The sequence below is a fragment of the Lagenorhynchus albirostris genome, chromosome 4, assembly GCF_949774975.1.
Source record: "Lagenorhynchus albirostris chromosome 4, mLagAlb1.1, whole genome shotgun sequence".
In the NCBI taxonomy this organism is placed as follows: Eukaryota; Metazoa; Chordata; class Mammalia; order Artiodactyla; family Delphinidae; genus Lagenorhynchus; species Lagenorhynchus albirostris.
Window position 1 is genome coordinate 143,656,409 of NC_083098.1, and position 20,248 is coordinate 143,676,656.

The 20,248-nt window shown below is 40.0% G+C and overlaps 1 protein-coding gene and 1 long non-coding RNA gene across 7 annotated transcripts in view; both read left to right on the plus strand.

The window, feature by feature from the left end:
* Positions 1-3,400: 3,400 nt before the first annotated feature.
* Positions 3,401-20,248, plus strand: part of NAA15 (N-alpha-acetyltransferase 15, NatA auxiliary subunit) — a 75,502-nt gene continuing 58,654 nt past the window's right edge. For 3 of the 6 annotated variants that reach the window (XM_060148739.1, XM_060148741.1, XM_060148742.1), the window contains exon 1: positions 3,409-3,757. In XM_060148739.1, coding sequence (XP_060004722.1) covers positions 3,704-3,757 — 54 coding nt within the window. In that variant the 5' untranslated portion in view covers positions 3,409-3,703. Of the gene's footprint in view, positions 3,758-20,248 lie in introns of all 6 variants that reach the window. The other 3 variants (XR_009540421.1, XR_009540422.1, XM_060148740.1) reach the window with 2 other exon arrangements.
* Positions 4,060-19,702, plus strand: LOC132520044 (uncharacterized). The gene is made up of 3 exons (XR_009540423.1): positions 4,060-4,411; positions 9,947-10,031; positions 19,457-19,702. It is a non-coding gene; the product is annotated as an uncharacterized LOC132520044 (long non-coding RNA).

A 20,248-nucleotide genomic window follows, 5' to 3' on the forward strand; every position in this document is an offset into this window, starting at 1 on the left:
GAGCTGATGGAACCCTACACTTGGAGTAGGCAGCTGTAGGTGAAACTCCATCTTGAAAAGAATCCTGATGAAGCAATTTCAGCCAGGAACTAATAGCTGTGATATTTTGGTAGAAGTTGCTACGTGACATTCATTTAAGCATCCCCAGAAACTGAATGCTAACACCTTATTAATGACACAGGCAGAGGGTTCTCCCTTTCTAGTTAGCAGCTAGAAAATCAAATTTTTATTTTATTTTTACATATACATGTATCTATTCTTTTTCAAATTCTTTTCCCATTTAGGTTGTTACAGAATATTTAGATGAGTTCTCTGTGCTATACAGTAGGTCCTTGTTGGTTATCTATTTTATTTTATTTATTTATTTTTTAAAAAATAAATTTACTTATTTTATTTATTTTTGGCTGCGCTGGATCTTCCTTGCTGCGCGCGGGCTTTCTCTAGCTGCGGCGAGCGGGGGCTACTCTTCATTGTGGTGCGCGGGCTTCTCATTGCGGTGGCTTCTCTTGTTGCAGAGCACAGACTCCAGGCATGCAGGCTTCAGTAGTTGTGGCTCACGGGCTTAGTTGCTCCGCGGCATGTGGGATCTTCCCCGACCAGGGCTCAAACCCGTGTTCCCTGCATAGGCAGGCAGATTCTTAACCACTGTGCCACCAAGGAAGCCCTGGTTATCTATTTTAAATATAGCGGTGTGTACATGTCAATCCCAAATTTCCAGTCTATCCCTGCCCCCCACCCTTCCTCCCTGGTAACCGTAGTTAAGTTCGTTCTCTAAATCTGTGAGTCTGTTTCTGTTTTGTAAGTAAGTTCATTTGTATAATTTTTTTTAATATTCCGCATATAAGGCATATCATATGATATTTGTCTTTCTCTGTCTGACTTATTTCACTTAGTATGATAATCTCCATGTCCATCCATGTTGCTGGAAAATCAAATTTTTAGTCCCAGATTTTTCCACTGGGAAACATCTTACTCAACTCACATCTCCCGGGGAAGGGTTAAAGTAAAGCCAGAGTTGAAAACAGTATAAAAGGTAAAAGTGCTTCCTACATGTTTACTGATTTATGAAGCATGAGAATACTATACATCAAATTCAAATCTGGAGAGGGATAGCTGTATCTGAAAGTTTTTATTAAAAAAAAAAAGCAATCACAAAACGTTAACATTTTGTAAATCTGGGTGGCAAATACATAGATTTCTTTTATGTTTGTTTCTAGAAAATGTAAATATGTAAAGATGTAGAAGTGTCAATAGAGAACCTCTTACATATATAAAGATGGAGGAATTTCACTCTATGTACCCCTTTTGTAGAATTAAAGTTTGCAAAGTTATTTCTTTATTTATGGTGAATTTATCACAAAAGTGATATGCAAACACATGGTATAAGATGAATGAAATAACTACCACCACCACCATCACCATCATCACACCTAGCCTTGGATATGTTAACTCCCTGCATAGCTGTCATTCAAAGCATAAGCCGTTACATGGGATCGCTATTTGTCAAATAGTGGTACCTATCAGAGTAGACATTTTATTGAGTTCAGGCTATCAAATCACTGACCGTGTGGTCCAACTATCTGTAGGTGCATTTTAACTAGGATGTTTATAACTCACATAAATGTTGAATCAGACTAGTATTCACTGAGTCTTAAAGATTGTTATTTATTTGTCATTAGCCAAAAGGAACATATTTGCCAAACTATCTTGCTAGCTCATCTATTCAGTTACTCAGCTTCTGGTAGAAACTACAATTTGTTTCAAAGACCAGAAATTTTCTTCCCCCAAGGTGAAAATAGAATATTATTTACAGGAGAAATTTAGAAAAACATAGCAAATAATATTGCCAGAAGGACTTTTGGATATGAAGCTAGAGATTTGGAAACCCAAGTTAGTAGCTAAGCTAAAATTATCACCTTAAGTTAGACAATTTTTCTACTTTTTAATAGTTCAGAGAGTTGAAAGACCTGTTGGGGGCGGTGAAGTTTGAAGGTTACTAGTAAATAACAGCCGTTTTATGAATTCTAAATTTGTTCTTAGTTTTTTTTTTAAAGCTAAAGTTAAAAAACTGGCCGTATTTCGAAACTCAAAAATGGTTTCTTGTACATACAATTTTCTGAATGAAACTTTTAAAGAGACATCATAGAATTTGAAGAAATTCCAGGATCTGACTTCTAAAATCTTAATTATGCCCCAGGCAAAAGGAGAGGGCGTGTAAGATAGCAGCTAGAAAACCCAAGTATTAGTCGCAGATTTTTCCACTGGGAAACATCTTACTCAACTCACACCTTCCATGGAGGATTAAAGAGCAAGCCGAAAACAGTAAAACATCTGTGTAACTATGATTAAAAAATCAAAGCTACTGCATATATTGTATAATGATTCATGGTGCACAGAATGCTACTACTGATGGAATTCAGGATCTGGAGAGAGATAATCAAAAACAATCAAGGATAAAAATGGCTCATACGATGTGAAAATTTGTAGTCATCAACAGAATGCCACTTTTAAAATAGTTTTACTGTCAAGTTTTAGTGAAATGGCTTGAAGAGACTCTATTAGGTATCAGTCTGACCTTGCTTACTGCAGTAGTTCTCTAGTATCCTTGCCAGATACTCTTCGGCTTCCTAAGATTTAAGGATTTCTAATGACGGGGGGTCACAGTATTAAGCACTAGCTTGAAGCCAGTTCCGGGGAGTCAGTGACCTTGAATTCTTCACAACCCAAGGTGAGTCATACAGTCCTCAACACTGCATTGCATGAACTCGGCGATGAAATAAAAACACACACTTTAACCTTCAGATGTTTCTTTGGCAGTGCAAACATGGTACTTCGAATCTGGCTGACTACCTTTCCAGGGTCCTCTTAAAGTAATAAAAGTAAATCACTGATGCCCCAGCCAGGCCCATTTACTTGGGTAACTCTTTCACGCTTTTCAGACTCCGGTAAGCCCCATCCTCTCTGGATCTATTTACAAGTCCCCACTGTGGTGAAACTTTCATTTCCCCTCCGCCTCTGCTGCTTGATTAGGCACTTGGTCCACGATCAAACACACCGCTTTTTGGACACCGGGATTTTAGCACTTTTGGCTCAAACTATGATTATACAGACTGGAAGAGTCTACCCAATGAATGAGAAGCCAATCTAGCAAAAAGTAGTGGAATCGCTACTTTTGATGCGGAGGGGGTCGGAACCGCAGTTAGCCACTCTCCCCTCGCTCCCCCGGCGCCTCAGAGACAAGAAACCGAAAGGATGGGCGGGGCCTGCCGCGACCCTCGCGGCCTGCGCGGACCTGGGCGGGCCTCCAGGTTTCCCAGCAAGCTCCAGGACTGAGGAGGTGGGGAAAGGAGGTCATCGCGCCTGCGTGTTAGGAGGTGTGACCCGGGTGGGAAAGCTCTCCACGTCCGCCATTTTGGCTGCCTTCTGTCGGTCTGTTCAGTTACCACGTGAACCGCCGACGGAGACCCGTGGGGGGGGGGGAAGGCGGCGGCAGTGTTAAGTGAGAAGGGAAAAAAGACTACGAGGGGAAGGGGGTGTCTGGGTTGGGCGACGCGGTGACACCCGAGGCCCGGTGGCGGCGGTGGATCGGGGCAATCAAGGCTGAAGCAGCCAGGGAACGACGGCGGCGGCGGCGGCGGCGGCGGTCGGACAAACAGACTGACCGAGCCCGGCGGTGGCGGGAGCAGCGGGAGGAGCCGGAACGATGCCGGCCGTGAGCCTCCCGCCCAAGGAGAACGCGCTCTTCAAGCGGATCTTGGTAAGTGGGAGGCTCCGGACCAGCAGTGAGGAGGATTTAGCCGGTGCACGGGCCTGTCACCCCTAACCTCGGTCCAGGGGCACCCGGCCACCGCCGCCCGGGACCCCGCCTTCGTGCTCCTAGTCAGGCCGAATGCAATGCCTCGTCCCCTCCTCGGGGTTCTCACTTGGGCCCGCGCGCCAGGGGCCACGGGCTTCCTCCTCCCGTCCCCACGCTCCGGAGGCCGTTGTTCCGGAGTAGGCCCCATTCTCCTGGCTTCGAAGCGGCCGGTTTTCATTCGCCCTGAGCGAAGGGGACAGAGGCCTGGCCTTCAGCGGGGAAGCGGGCGACACGGGTAGGAGCGGTGGCCCGGGTGGTTTGGGAAGCCTGCCGGCAGGCCGGGGTGGCACCCTTGGAAGGAACAGGTGGTGCGGATGCGGCACAGCTCATTCATTGCCCAAGCGCGGCTCTCCCTCCATCGTCCGTCCCTCCCTCTTCCTCTCCTCTTGGGAGTCACCTGTCCCCGCCCGGCTCGGGGTCACTGAATGACCTGGGAGGAGGGAAGGAAGAAAGGCGTTCAGAAGAGGAGAGGAAGGCTTCTAAACGACAGCCTCGATGGAGTCAGTAGGAATGCTGAGATCTGCAGCTTCTCGGCCTCTTTACCTCCTTTCAGGAGTAGGGGAGACACATTTATTTCTTAGCTTCCGAGCGGGAAACATCACCCTCCTTGGGAGGTGGGGCCCATTGCGAGGGGGCGGTCCAGTAGGAAGTGGAAAGTTAAGAGCTTTCCTCGGAGAAGTTCTGGACACAGATTTTCTTGTAGACCGAAGTGTATTAACACTGACGCAAGAAGTGATTAGCAGAGAAAAGAGAATATAAGGACTTGTGAAATGGATTTTTTTGACGCTAGCCCAGGCTCGATAATTCCCTGCATTTCACGTTTGCCGTTTGCTTTTTTTTTTTTTAATAACCGTAAATGCGATGATGTTTGGAGGGGCTGTTTACACTGTAACATCTGCCTTGTAGCTTTGGTGCTATAGTTGATACTTTGTAGCACGTTTTTTGTTTGGCATCTAGTGTGTGGGTTGCCACTTTCGTGCAGACACTTCTTTATGAAAGGATTAACTGCATTTCCCAGACATAAGACTTCAAATTTGGAGTGTGTGTACGAAAGTGTTAGTTCTTTCCTCTTGTAATTTAAATGTATTTCATTTGTTTGAAACTCATAACAGCTCTGAGGATCCGGGTTTTCTAGAGAAAGGAAAGTAACCCATGCTGAACTAACTTTGATTTTACAAAAATATCCATATGCCTACAGATTTAGTTAGTTCGTGTGGAAACATATAGGAAAGTTGCATCCAATACGGTGTTAACTCTTAGTTACTTTGAAGTCCTTATTGCCATTTTTTTTGGTTTCAAGACTAATTGGAGTGTAGGTAGGACTATAGCACCTTTCTACCACAGCAATTTATTTACTTTTACAACTTTTAAAGGAGTAGTTGTTCTCTCCATTATGATAGCCATTAGCCACATGTGGCTCTTGTACACTTGAAATATGGCTAGTGTGATTGAGAAATTGAATTCTTAATTTTAATTAATTTAATTTAGTCTCAAGATGTCTCAAGATTAAGGAACACCCTGAGATTAAGGCTAACAGCTAGTGTAAGGGTCAGGAATGCAACTTTTTTTCGGCTGCGTTGGGTCTTCGTTGCTGCACGCGGGCTTTATCTAGTTGCGGCGAGCGGGGGCTGCTCTTCGTTGTGGTGCGCGGGCTTCTCATTGCGGTGGCTTCTCTTGTTGCGGAGCACGGGCTGTAGGCGTGCGGGCTTCAGTAGTTGTGGCACGAGGGCTCAGTAGTTGTGGCTCACGGGCTCTAGAGCGCAGGCTCAGTAGTTGTGGCGCATGGGCTTAGTTGCTCCGCGGCATGTGGGATCTTCCCGGACCAGGGCTCGAACCCGTGTCCCCTGAATGGGCAGACGGGTTCTTAACCACTGCACCACCAGGGAAGTCCTGAAACTTTTTTTTTCCCACGGCACTTAAACCACACCTGCCTAGTTCTTTGTTAGGTAAAAGGAGTTGTAGTAATTGTTAGGTGGCTACACATATTGTAGGTACCTACAAATGTTGTAGGTAAATTATTTCATGTTATTTATTGCTTTTGGAAAAAGTGCTGTTTCTACAGTTAATGATACTTAGGTTGGACTTAGTTGCAGATGAAATTAAAATTAGGAATTGTTAACAAGTAGATTTCCATATGTGCATAGGAAGGTCAGCTGACTTTAGTTTCTATGTGACAATAATAGTTTTGCAGCCGAGTAAGGAAAGTGACCTTGAAATTGGTCTTAATATACTTTTACCCATACTGCAAGTGTTTAGAATATAACAAAGAAAAAATAAAAAATGGAAACAAAGTTTTACCTGCTCTGAAGTCCCCTTTCTTCTGTATACAGTAGGTAATCAAATGTTTGAACTAGAATAAATTTGTTTAAAAGTGAATTAGAGGGACTTCCCTGGCAGTCCAGTGGTTGAGACTTCGTCTTCCAGTGCAGGGGGTGTGGGTTCGATCCCTGGTCAGGGGTGCTAGGATCCCACAGGCCTCGCGGCCAGGAAGCAAAGGCATAAAGCAGAGGCAGTGTTGTAGCACATTCAATAAAGACTTTAAAAAAAAAAAAGGTCCACATCAAAAAAAATCTTAATAAAAAAAGAAGTGAATTAGAAAACAAAATGCAATTTTGATATAATGTAAATACACTACATTCTTATGAAACTCACAAAATACTTTTTTTAAAAGTCTGTAAAGAATCTTATGAGAATAAAAATCTGATAATGTGGCAAATTCACTGATTTGTTTGTTTTCTTTTAGATTTCTATCCTAAATCCTTTCTGGAATGGATATAGTATGAACGAACACAGAAGTATATGTTTTTATATAAATTGACAAAGGATATATATTTTTAAATGCTTTATTGTGTTAGAAACCTGAAATGTTCAAGACATGATTCTTTGAGGTTAAAAGTAGATTAAAATACTTGTTTGTGCAGATTATTTCTAGAATAGAATATGCTGGTAAAAAAAAAGAACGACTACAGTTTAGTTTTCACTTGTAATAGACAACATGATATGTGCAGAGAAGCAGACAAAAGCTAATAGGGAACTGAATTTAACGTTTGATTATGCAAGTATTTCAAAGCCTTGCAGTCTTGGCCATTATTGGGGATTACACAAACTAAGTTATTTGATGGTATAGAGTTGCCATCCCAAGTATTACTTCGAAGACTGGTTAAAAGCAGTTTCCACAGAGGCAGACGTGGTGCCCTGTATGATTGGTGGACAGCAGAGCTACTGGCCAACCAACTTTAACAGAAGGGATCTCTTTGTTTAGTGTGCATTCTAATTTCCTTTAGTATTTCTGCTTCTGATAATGCATTTCTTAGCATTGATTCAAATATATTTTCTTTGTTCAAAAAAGTGCTTTTGGACATAAAAAGCTAGGTTATAGAAGGGATCATATGCAAAGGACTGTTTGTTCAGAATTTTCTCCCCCAGATAACGGCATAGTTCATTTCTTCTCTTATTTCTTTTAGAATTCTGCTCAGATGTCCTCTAAATGTTATATTGAGGTCTTCCTTAACCAGAAGTCCTCTTCAGCTCAACCTTCTTACTTTCTTCCTTGCTTTATTTTTCTCATCACTTATCATCATCTGACATATGTATACAAGTAATTTATCACGTGTCTACCATAATTAAAACGTAGGTTTTATGAGGATAGGGATTTTGTTCTGTTAATTGCTATACCCCCATTAGTTAGAATAACGTACCATGATACGTATTCAAGAAATATTTTTGCATTAAATCAGTGTTAAGACAGTGACTATAGGGCAGGAAAGAGAAATTGTAATCTTTGGATTTTGTGCTTGCATAAAGACTTTTGGAGAAGGGAGTTAGTTAAGCTGGGCCTTGGCATTGTAGAATACATTGTTATATGAGGTAATTGTAGGGTATCAGGCAGAACCTGTATTACCCGGTGAGACCTTGGAAGTTTCATTTATTAATGAATCATGGTATTAGGTTTGTTTACATGGTCTTTTTCCCATCACAGAAGCATAAGAGGAAATTTTTATTGTTTCTTTTTTGGTTGTGTTAGCATTGGAGGAGAAATGGTATCTGGATTAAACGAGGCTGTTTGTCATGAGGAGCCTGTTGTATCAGGCAGTAAAGCTCAGTCATCTGTAGTTTCATACAGCTCTAAAACTGATTCTGACACAAAGTCAGGGGTGAGGACCAGTGTATATGATATGATGAGACAGGAATATAACATGTTAGAAGGGAGAACATTTGTAATTTAGAGTTGCTTTGTGAGTGTTTTTTAGAAAATTTAAAAATCAAATTGAATTCTTGGAATTTGGGAAAGGTGTGCTGGGAAGCTGGTGTTGCAGAGCAAGCCACTTAACTAGTCAGTGACTGTAGCCAACCCTCAGCAGCCACATCTAAATACAACTTTGCTCTCTATTTGTAGGCAGTAGCCCTATTGAAGAGAGAAAAACTTAAGATTCTTAGTGAAAAATGGTTTTAGAAATAATGTCAGCTGCCAGTGCTGATGGTAAGAAGAACAAGTGAAGAGATTTAAAAGAGTGATGGTTGTTAGTATATATATTAGGATGTGGAGGGGAGGCAATTTTTGCTGTGACTGTATTCTTTTTTCCTTAATTAATTTTATTTATTTATTTTTGGCTGCGTTGGGTCTTCATTGCTGCGCGGGGGCTTTCTCTAGTTGCGACGAGCAGGGTCTACTCTTCATTGCGGTGCGTGGGCTTCTCTTGTTGCGGAGCACGGGCTCTAGGTGCACAGGCCTTAATAGTAGTGGCACGCGGGCTCAGTAGTTGTGGCTTGCAGCCTCTATAGAGCGCAGGCTCGGTAGTTGTGGACACCAGGGAAGTCCTGTGACTGTATTCTTGACTTCTGGGAATTTCCCTGGAATGTTGGCTATACATTTACATTTAAGCTGTTTTATGATGCACGCTGTACAAACTTGTATTGAAGTTGTAACATTAAAAAAAACGAGTTTAACTTGTTGCATGTGGTTTTTCCCCTTTAGGTAAGATATGAATTGTATCTTTACTACTTAATTTGGAACTAAAATAATTCCATAAAATTTTAATTTAATAAAAGCAATCTTTTTGTCTATTTAAAAGTAAAATATAAATTGCGATATAGAAATAAATGATGGAGAGGTTAATGTTTTTGTTATCTGATATGCTCTATTCCACTGAGATTTTCTTTGGTAAGTATAATAGGAACACATTTTCAGTTGAGATCATTTGAAATTTCTACTAAAACCTACTGGGGAAATTATAATCTTATTTGAAGCCAGTGATATATATATATATATATATATATATATATATATATTTTTTTTTTTTTTTTTTTTTTTTTTCCTGCAGTACGTGGGCCTCCCACTGTTGTGGCCTCTCCCGTTGTGGAGCACAGGCTCCGGACGCGCAGGCCTAGCGGCCATGGCTCACTGGCCTAGCCGCTTCGCAGCATGTGGGATCTTCCCGGACCGGGGCACGAACCCGTGTCCCCTGCATCGGCAGGTGGACTCTCAACCACTGCTCCACCAGGGAAGCCCTCAGTGATAATTTTAATCTTAAAGATTGTTTGTTTTTATTATAGAGGAGATTATATAAGCATTTCTCTGTGTAATCTGTAAGAGTTGTTTTATCTGATCGTGTATAAAAGGAGAGATGAAAGTTTGCTTTTAAGAATATAGACCTAAGAGACTTCCCTGGTGGCGCAGTGGTTAAGAGTCCGCCTGCTCATGCAGGGAACACGGTTTCGATCCCTGGTCTGGGAAGATCCCACATGCCGCAGAGCAGCTAAGCCCGTGAGCCACAACTACTGAGCCTGCGCTCTAGAGCTCACGAGCCACAACTACTGAAGCCCACGCTCCTAGAGCCCATGCTCTGCAACAAGAGAAGCCACCACAATGAGAAGCCCGCGCACCACAACTAGAGAAAGCGTGAGCACAGCCAAAAAAAAAAAAAAAGTATGCCCATGTGTTTAAAAGAAAAGAATATAGACCTAGGGGCAAAAAAACCCCTCCAGGCTGGTTGTGTACTTCCACACATGGTGGTGGTTCTGATTTAAGAAAAAAAATGTTTCCCCTTATGTTAATGGCTTTCACTTAATATATGGTACCCTTTTTTTCAGAGAGATCTCATTGAAGATTACAAGATCACCTTTGGTTATCAGTGCTTGGGAACTGAGTCAGAATCTTTAAGAAGAGGGAAATGAAGTAAATTGATGTTTATTGATTGTCTATTTTGAGCCAGATTCTATGTCAGGCTTTTTTTCCACATTAGCTGATATAAACCTTGCATTACTCCTTTGAGGAAATGGTAATAAGTATAGGCAATACTTATGATTACATTGTCTAAAGTATATTTCTAATTGCTTTATATGCAGTCAGTTGTGCTATATCAGAACATACGGGTTCCTAAAAGTCAGTGCACTATGCAAAATCAGGTAATAAAACCCACAGGGCTTGTGGGGAAAGTGGAGTCGGCACAACACTTAAAAACTTCATTGATGCCAAGTTAGGAACCAAGGTAAGAACCTAATAGAAATGATAGCACAGTTTTACATATGTAAAATGGCTAACCAATATGGAAATACTCTAATGTAAATACTGCCTTTTACCTTGGAAAAGACCTGAAGTTTGCTTGTAGAGGTAGGTGTCAGAAGGATTGCAACTGGTGAATTATTATGAAGTGATGGAAGGAAAGTTATCTTAAATCTGAGAGAAAGTTGTAACACCTCATAACCCACAAGGTGAACTGAGGGAGTTTTGATGTTTGAGGTATGTGTCTGTGTTGTGCGTGCCTATGCAGCTCGTTTCAGCTGGGTGCAGTTTTCTGTGTTCATCTAGTATTTCTGGTGGACAAATCCCACAGAAGCAAACTTGAAATTTAGTATGTTCAAAATGTCAAATTATCAATTGTGTGGGAGCAAATATGTGTTTTCAAAACTAGTATTGTAGGGAACTGGCCATACCTGAACTTACTTAGAGGTCAAACAGCCTGGGTCTGGGTAGCTCTTCCCTCACTCTGAAGTGTGTCTGTTATTATTTTCTTAAATTTTGGTTGCACCAGGTCTTAGTTACAGCAGGTGGGCTCCTTAGTTGCAGCTCCAGGGCTCCTTAGTTGTGGCACGTGGACTCCTTAGTTGTGGCATGCATGTGGGATCTAGTTCCCTGACCAGGGATCCAACCTGGGCCCCCTGCATTGGGAGTGCGGAGTCTTATCCACTGCGCCACCAGGGAAGTCCCCTGAAGTGTGTCTAATCTTGCATCTAGTATCTGAGATAGTGTCACATTCTTTGGCAACTTAGTTGCCACTGCCATTAAGGAGACTTAAACTTCAAACATTTTCTTTGTTAGAAGAAGCTTTGTACCCAGAGTATCAAAAGTTTCAGACTAATTCATTCTAAAGATTTTTGTGGGGTGGCTAAGTAACACTTTTAAAGCAGGAAATAAAATATTATACGTTTCTTCAATTTGTATTTTGAAACAGTTTTGATGTTCAATGGGGGAAGCCTGGTGTGGAAAGAAAAATAGATGATGGGTTTTAATCCTGACTTTGCTTTACTTTATCTTTCATGTTTTTTAAGCCTTAGTTTGTAAATTTGAGTAAAGAGAGAAACAGTACTTTTCTGACCTACCTCACTGGTCAGGTACTGAGATATGTATAAAAGTCCTTGGTAAATGGTAAAGCATATGTATTAGTAAACATCTATTATAGGTGTAGTCTGTTAAGGACGTTAGCTTTTTCATTGAATTGATCTCATCTTGGTTTTATGTTATGCTTTGTATTCTGTTTAATATTATTATTTAGCTTTTGTATATTTTTTGTTATTTAGGAAGGTTTATATTTTTGTTTTAATCAGTTTTATGTTTTATAAACTTTTATGTTTATACCTTTAAAAATTCCTGGGAATTCCCCGGAGGTCCAGTGGTTAGGATTCGGCGCTTTTACTGCCGTGGGCCCGGGTTTGATCCCCGGTCAGGGAACTAAGATGCTTCAAGCCACGTGGCGTGGCCAAAAAAAATTCCTTTAGTCCTCTTTTTTTCTTACTTAGGGTGTGGAGGGGAGGGAATTTTATGCTGTGATTGTGAATTTTATGCTATTATTTTATTTGTCACCTATAAAATAAATCCATTTTCTTTTCCCCCCCATTTTTAAAAATTATGGTGAAATATGCATAATACGAAATTTACCATCTTAGCCATTTTTTAAGTGTTCAGTTCAGTGGCATTAATAAGCACATTCACATCATTGTGCAACCATCAACCCCGTCCATCTCCAGAACTTTTTCATCTTCCCAAACTGAAACTCTGCACCCATTAAACAACTCCCCCATCACCACCCCTCCCCCAGCCCCTGGCACCCACCATCTGCTTTCTGTCTCTGTGGGTTTGGCTCCTCTAGGAACTGCATGGGAGTGGGATCATACAGCATGTGTCTTTATGTGACGGGCTTATTTCACTCAGCACAGTATCCTCAAGGTTCATCCATGTTGTAGCAGGTGTCAGAATTCCCTTCTTTTTTAAGGCTGAATAAAGTTCTGTTGTATTTATATACCACTTTTTATTTATCTATTCATCTTTCAGTGGACATTTGGGTTACCTCCACATTTTAGCCATTGGGAATAATGCTGCTATGAACATGGGTGTACAAATCTCTCTTCAAGACCCTGCTTTCAATGCCTTTGGGTATATACCAAGAAGCAGATTGCTGGGTCATATGGTAATTCTTGAGGCATACCATACCATTTTCCATAGTGGTTCCCAGCAATGCACAAGGGTTCCAGTTTCTCTACATTCTTGCCAACACTACTATTTTCGTTTTTGTTTCATAATAGCCATACTAGTGACCATGAAATAGTATCCTATCGCAATTTTGATTTTCGTTTTCCTAATGATTAGTGATGTTGATTGTCTTTTCATGTGCTTATTGGCCATCTGTATGCTGTCTTTGGAGAAATGTCTAATTAAGTCCTTGCCCATTTTTTAATTGGGTTGTTTGTTGTTGAGTTGTAAGATTTCTCTCTATTTACTGGCTATCGAATGACTTGCAGCTATTTTCTTCCATCTGTGTGTAGTCTTTTTTTCCCCCCAGGCCTGTTTGTTCGTTTGTTTATTTATTTATTTACTGCACCGCATAGGCATGCGGGATCCTGGTTCCCCAACCAGGGATCGAACCCATGCTCCGTGCATTGGGAGCGTGGAGTTTTAACCACTGGACCACCAGGGAAGTCCCTGTGTGTCATCTTTTGATGCACAAAATTTTTAAATTTTCATGAAGTCTACTTTTTCTCTTTTTTCTTTTGTTTTCTGTGCCTTTGGAGTCACATCTAAGAAATCACTGCCAAATTCAATGTCATGAAGCTTTTTTTTTTTTTTTGGCTGTGTTGGGTCTTCATTGCTGTAAGCGGGTTTTCTCTAGTTGTGGTGAGCGGGAGGTACTCTTCATTGCAGTGCACAGGCTTCTCATGGCGGTGGCTTCTCTTGTTGCGGAGCACGGGATCGAGGCACGCAGGCTTCAATAGTTATGGGTTATGGGCTCTAGAGTGCAGGCTCTGTAGTTGTGACTCACGGGCTTAGTTGGTCTGCAGCATGTGGTATCTTCCTGGACCAGGGATCAAACCCGTGTCCCCTGCATTGGCAGGCGGTAAATCCATTTTCTTATGTGTGAGGCAGTGAATGAGCTTATTCTACTTAATTTTTTTTCTAGTCTCTTTTCCTCTGACTTTTTGAAGTTATTTTTACTTTGTGAGAGCATGCCATTTTATGTACTATTCTACCCGCATCAATACCTTTGTTTTAGATTTAATTCTACAATTAAATGTAGTTAATATTAAACAGCAGACCTTTTTCTGAAGTTTTCCCAGTCATCTCTTGGTTGGATGAAGCTTATTGTCTAGTATAGATTCCTCAACAGTCCTTGTGGAAATCTCTTAAGGTCTTAGATGTTAAAAGTGTTTTCCTAGTGTCTTGATGTTTGAAGGACAGCTTGGCTGGGTTTAAAATCCTTGATTCACATCTTCTTATATTTCTTGAAAATAATTGCCCCCCTGTTGTCTTGCTTATATGTTGCTGATGCCAACCTGACTTTCTTTTCTTTGTTGATGACTTGGTCTTTCTTTTCGAAGACTTGAATTTTTCTTATCTGTAAAATTGAATTGTTTTACTGAGGTATGTCTCTGTGTTGACTATTCTAGATAAATTTTCCCTTGTGGTTTCAGATTGTAGATTGATGTTTTCTTTTGAGTCAAGAATTACAGTTTTGAATATTAGTTCTGGTCAGTTGTTTCATTCTTCAGTGATCTTTGCATCTCTTTTATATTATGTTTCTTTCAATTCTTTTCTCTGTTATTCATTTGCTTGAGAAGTCTTATTTTCTATCTTTTTAGATCATACATCTTGTAATTTAGTCTTCATTTCTGTGATGATTTTGTTTCTTTTCTGTTTCTTTAGTTTGTTCCTATTTTAAAACTTGTTTGCTCTTTAAAATTTTGAATATTTGATTTGAGGTGTTCTTTTATGTCTTCATTTGTTATTTATTTCTAATTTGTGATGGAGTGTTGAATCTTTCCTCTGTGTTATCGCTTTGGTTTTTGGTGTGTTTTCATCTGCCCAAATCTTTCACTTTTAAAAATACTATGTAAGTAACTTGGCATGGACGCTGGGTTCTTTTTTCTGTTCAGGTTATTTGTGATGGGTTTTACTGCACCAGCAATATAGACAATTTTATTTTGGGGTGAGGCTGGGTGGTTTTTTCAGTCTCTTAGTTCAAGAGTACCCTCTTTGTTGCTACAGTCAAATGCAGTTTTTAAAATAAGTCCCCTGTCCCACATTGCTCTGTATTGGTTCAATAAGGCCTTGATCTTCAGTGCTGCCCTCTCCATCAAACCTTCAAGTGATACTTTCTCCTTCTAAGGTGTCTCCTTCTCCAAAGCTATGCCTTACTAAAACTGCCACCTTTGGTCTTGAAGACTTTCTGAGCCGCTACATTTTGACTCCCCAGTAGCCATTGCTCTCATCCATCATGTTTCTCAGTACTTCCTTTTGACCTCTGGCTTGGGTGAACTTGGATGAATCCTGAATATTACCCATTCACTCACCACGAGGACGCTGCTGTATTCTTCTTTTGGACAGTTCCCATTGGAACATGGGACTTCTGGTCTTCAGTGTTTATGCAATTACATGTAAATTAGAGTTTTTAGTTGTCTTATCTCTTTGTAATGCTCTTGGTGATTTTATTTGCTTCCTTTCTTGGCCTGTATGGTTTTTTGTTTTCTTTTTTAAAATTAACTTATTTATTTATTTATTTAGGTTGAGTTAGATCTTTCTTGCTGCACGCGGGCTTTCTCTAGTTGAGGAGAGCGGGGGCTACTCTTCGTTGAGGTGCGCGGGCTTCTCATTGCAGTGGCTTCTCGTTGCAGAGCATGGGCTCTAGGCGCGCGGGCTCAGTAGTTGTGGCACACGGGCTTAGTTGCTCTGCAGCAAGTGGGATCTTCCCGGACCAGGGCTAGAACCTGTGTCCCTTGCATTGGCAGGTGGATCCTTAACCACTGCACCACCAGGGAAGCCCCAACCTGTTTTTCTGAGGATTTGTGTAATGTTTAGAAATTAGGGGGCAGCCATTATCCTGTAAATAATTCATTTCTGGTTTTATGTGTTATGCTTGAAAATAATAGTGCTTGCTTTAAGATAATTTGCAGTTCAGGTTTTATATAATTGGGTAATTGCTTATACTTTTGTTGCTGTGTCCCCATGACCACTCCATTGTTTTCTTTAAACTCTTTGGGATTATTTATCATTGAAATAATTATGAGGTTCTATTAAATAGCTGACTCTCAATCATATGTATATACCTTGAGTTTTATTGAATTTTGTCCTATCCCTAAGCAATCAGAGTTCATAGCAGAGTTCTACTCATATTAAGCAGGAATCCTAAATTTTCCTTCACTTTTCTTTTCTCAAGTGACATAATTTAATGCTGGGGGGAAAAAAAAAGAAAGGTAAGAGAAGTCTGGCATGTTTTATAATGCATTAACAGGATTTTAGTATCCAGAAAGCAGATGGTGATTGTCACATTCAGTTCTGTGGCTAGTAAGACCTCATCTGTAATTTTAGCTTCTGGACCCAAAACTAGGAGAGAGAAAGACCAACGACTCCGTAATGCTGCACACCTCAAAAACACTGGTGTAAAATTCCCACAGACCTTTCTTGTCTTTTGTTCTGAGACTATGTACTTGTTACTTTAAATTTTTGAAGTGCCTTTTGTTTTGTGAAATACTGACAGATTTTAAAAAGATTGTTTATTTTGAAAAATAAAAATTAAGCAACCCCATTTTTAAAATAAATTTACTTATTTATATTTTGGCTGCGTTGGGTCTTTGTTGCTGTGCGCTGCCTTTCTCTAGTTGCAGCAAGCGGGAGCTACTCTTTGTTGCGGTGCGAGGGCTTCTCATTGCAGTGGCTTCTCTTGTTGTGGAGCACGGGCTCTAGGCGTGTGGGCTCAGTAGTTGTGGCCCACGGGCTCTAGAGTGCAGGCTCAGTAGTTGTGGCGCACAGGCTTAGTTGCTCCGCGGCATGTGGGATCTTCCCGGACCAGGGATTGAACTTGGGTCCCCTGCATTGGCAGGTGGCTTCTTAACCACTGCGCCACCAGGGAAGTCCCCAACCCCATTTAAATTGTCTAAGTTTTTTGAAATTTTACTAGTTTTATAAAATATACAAGTATGGGAACAATACTGTATCGACTTCTGAGGGTGGCACAAAAGGTCAAAGAACTTAAAACTTTCATATAAGGAACAGCTAAAATTACAAAGATGCTTAGCTTGAATAAGAGAAAACTGAAGTCTTAAGAGCTAGAATCAGTAAACAGAAATTAGAGGGTGATAGAGTTTGGCTCAATATAGCTAAAAACATTTCAGTAGAGCGAACTGGTACCAACAAGAGCTGTGTGACCCCTTGCACCAGATGATGTTTACTATAGAATTAAGACAAACTTATTTTTTTAAATAGTATAAAACTAGGAGGGGGAAAAATCGTTCTTAAGATTTGTTTTCAAGGTTGTAATAGTTTGACAGAAATTGTATGATATAAAAGGCTAGCATATTGTCTGCAAATGGAAGCTCCAACTAAAAGAATTAAAGGAAAGGGAGGATAAAGGTAGTTTTTCAGCATTCCTATGTTTTCTTCTCAAAAAACATTTAAAAATTTAAAGTATAATTACCTACAGTGAAATGCACACGTTTTGAGTGTACTGTTCTATTAGTTGTCTTGAGCATACTGTTCTTTTAATTTTGACAAGTCATAAAGCAGTACAGCCTATGCCCCTTTTAAGATGTAGAACATTTACACCATCTCAGAATAGACACCTTGTTCCTCTTGATTGTATATTTTAATTCAGTTTCTGCTTTCAGATTTCTCTATAATCAGTCAAACTGTGTTGGGTCTAAATATTTTAAGCTGTAACTGTTACCGTGGTGCTTTGTTTAAACATTTTATTGAGTGCTTGCTCAGGTTCTTTATATACATTTGTATTTAATTCTCACCTTAACCCTGCAAGGTTGTTAATGTCCACATTTTGCAGGTGACACAGTTGAGGCTCTAATAAGTTTAATTAAGCCAGTGATGCAAACCTGTCTAAGTGTTTTCTAAGATTTGAACTGTAGACTCTAGAGCAGCGTTGTCCAATAGAATTTCTTGTGATGATGGAAACTTTCTGCATCTGAATTTCCATATGTTAGCCATTAGTCACATGTGGCTATTGAACACCTGAGATGTGGGTAGTGTGACTGAGGAGCTTTACTGAAGAATTTTAAATTTTATTTAATATTAGCTAATTAAAACGTTAAATAGCTATAGCTCTGACTCTAAAGACTGTAGGTGCCCTTTCTCCATACCTGTCTGCTCTACAGAAGTAGGACTACTAAAAGTATTTCCAGTACACTGGCACTACTAAGTGCTAGCCAGGCTCCTAGTAAGTTAATAAATTTTTTTTTTTGGCAGTACGCGGGCCTCTCACTGTTGTGGCCTCTCCCGTTGCGGAGCACAGGCCATGGCTCATGGGCCCACCCGCTCCGTGGCATGTGGGATCCTCCCGGACCGGGGCACGAATCCGTGTCCCCTGCATTGGCAGGCGGACTCTCAACCACTTCGCCACCAGGGAAGCCCTATCAGTTTTATTGATCTTCTCAAAGAACCAGATTTTGGTTTCACTGATTTCCTTTATTTTTCTCTTTTCTATTTCATTGTTTCTGTTCTTTTTTCTTTTGTTTCTCCTGCTTATGTTGAGTTTAATTTGCTCTTATTTTTCTACTTTCTTAAGGTGGAAGCTGGTATGATAATTGGAGACCTTTTAGAATACAGGCTTTTTTCTGACTACTTTTATAATTTTCTCTTTTGTCCTTATTTTTTAGCATTTGGATTGTGATGTGCCTCTTTTTTTGTTTGCTGTTTTGTTTTGTTGTTTTCTTTTTTTTTAGTTGATCCTGCTTGGAGTTTGTTGAGATTCTTGGTTCTGTGGGTTTAATAGTTTCCATTTCTCTATTGAGATTTCCTGTTTGTTTTCTGATTATTTCATGTTTTCCTTTCAATCTTTTAAAATTACTTAATAGTTACTGTTTTAAAGTCTGTCTGCTACTTCTGTCATTATTTCTGAATCTGTTTTTGTTGATTACTTTTTTTCCGTAGGTCATGGGTCACAATTTCCTGTTTCTTCACATTTCTAATAATTTTTTTTTTCTGTAATGTGTATTATAGACACTAGGATATTGAGTATCTGGATCTTGTTGTCCTTTGTAATAGAGTTTTGTTTTGGCAGATGGTTAACTTGCTTGTGCATCAGCTTGTTCTTGTTTTTAAGCTTTAATAAAAGTGGCTCTAGAGTATCCTTATTCCCAAGGTGTGGCATTTCTGGGTCTCTGATGAATCCTGGAGTGTTTAATGAAGTCTCTAACTGGATGTTTGGAACTCAGATATCTCCCAGCCATGTACAAGCATCCATAGTTGTTCAGCTCCTGCTACTTGGTAGTTGTTCTTGGCCAACTTGAGTAGAATTCTGCAGTGTACCTGATCAGTTTAATATTTGACCAAAACTCTTGTACAAATTTCTGAAATTTCATCTCTGTACAGTTCTTTCTAATACCCTGCTCCATAAATGTCATCTCTTCAGGCATTTTCTGTCTCAGATATCTGTTTAGGTCAGTAAGAGTGGCATGTTCTACTTGTGTTCCTCCTCTCTATTCTGCAGTCTGGAAAATGCCTGTAGGCAAAAAAAAAAGATTTTCTTGGGATTTACCTTGTTTCCCTTCTGAGAGCACAGTCCTGTGTTGGCTCTTGTCCAATGGCTGAAAATAATTATTTCATATTTACTTAACCAGTTTTATGCTTGGCAGGAGCACGAGCTGGTGTCAGTTATTCCTAGACATTTTAGAAGCAGGAGTCTCAGTGTATGGTGCCAGTATTTAGCACACAGGATTTGAACAGTTCATTCTGTTTGAGTTACATCCTGTTTTGCTTTACTGTTTCTGTAGCACACTGTTAATATTTTAAAATTTAGCTGCTAATGAAAGCTAACAGTCTACAATATTCTAATATTTTTGAAACTATTATGTTTAATCTTGAATTAACATTTGTTCATGTTACAGGCAAGATGACAAACAGAATACTATGGCATTCATTCCATACCAAGGGAACCATTTATTTATAATTCTGAAATTTCAAGAACTCCCCAAATACAAGAATTTCAGAGATGGGATTATAGACATGTATTTTTATTTAATTTTATGATTCTACTATGGAGAACTTAACATGTCTGCCACAATGTTGTTTTACAAAGCCTGTTTTAAATGAATTGATGTGAAACCTTTGCTCAAAGTATACTGTATGTAGTATTTGCATCTCTCTTAACCTAAATAAAAGTAAATTCTCTAAAAATTTTCTTTAAGTCTACGGGTTTGATTAAAGCAGCATTAAGTATCTTATGGTTTAAAAAAAAAAAGAGAGCTTCCCTGGTGGCGCAGTGGTTGGGAGTCCGCCTGCCAATGCAGGGGACACGGGTTTGTGCCCCGGTCCGGTCCGGGAGGATCCCGCATGCCACAGAGCGGCTGGGCCCGTGAGCCATGGCTGCTGGGCCTGCGCGTCCGGAGCTGCAAAACAAAAAACAAAACAAAACAAAACAAAAAAAAGAATCTTATCATGGTAGCTTTATTCCCATGATTCTGTAGGATGAACTTCAGTGATAGCGTTACATGGGAGTTTTAAAAACAAGCAAATTATTTTTTTCATTTTGTACATTTACGCCTTTTGAATGGTTCAAAACAGGACTCCTTATGATTATATCTTCTGTTATACTTTAAGACTGCTTTTATAAGATTCCATTTTGATTAGACATAAACCTGTGTTAAAGCTGATTTATACATAGATCTGGCCTTTTATGT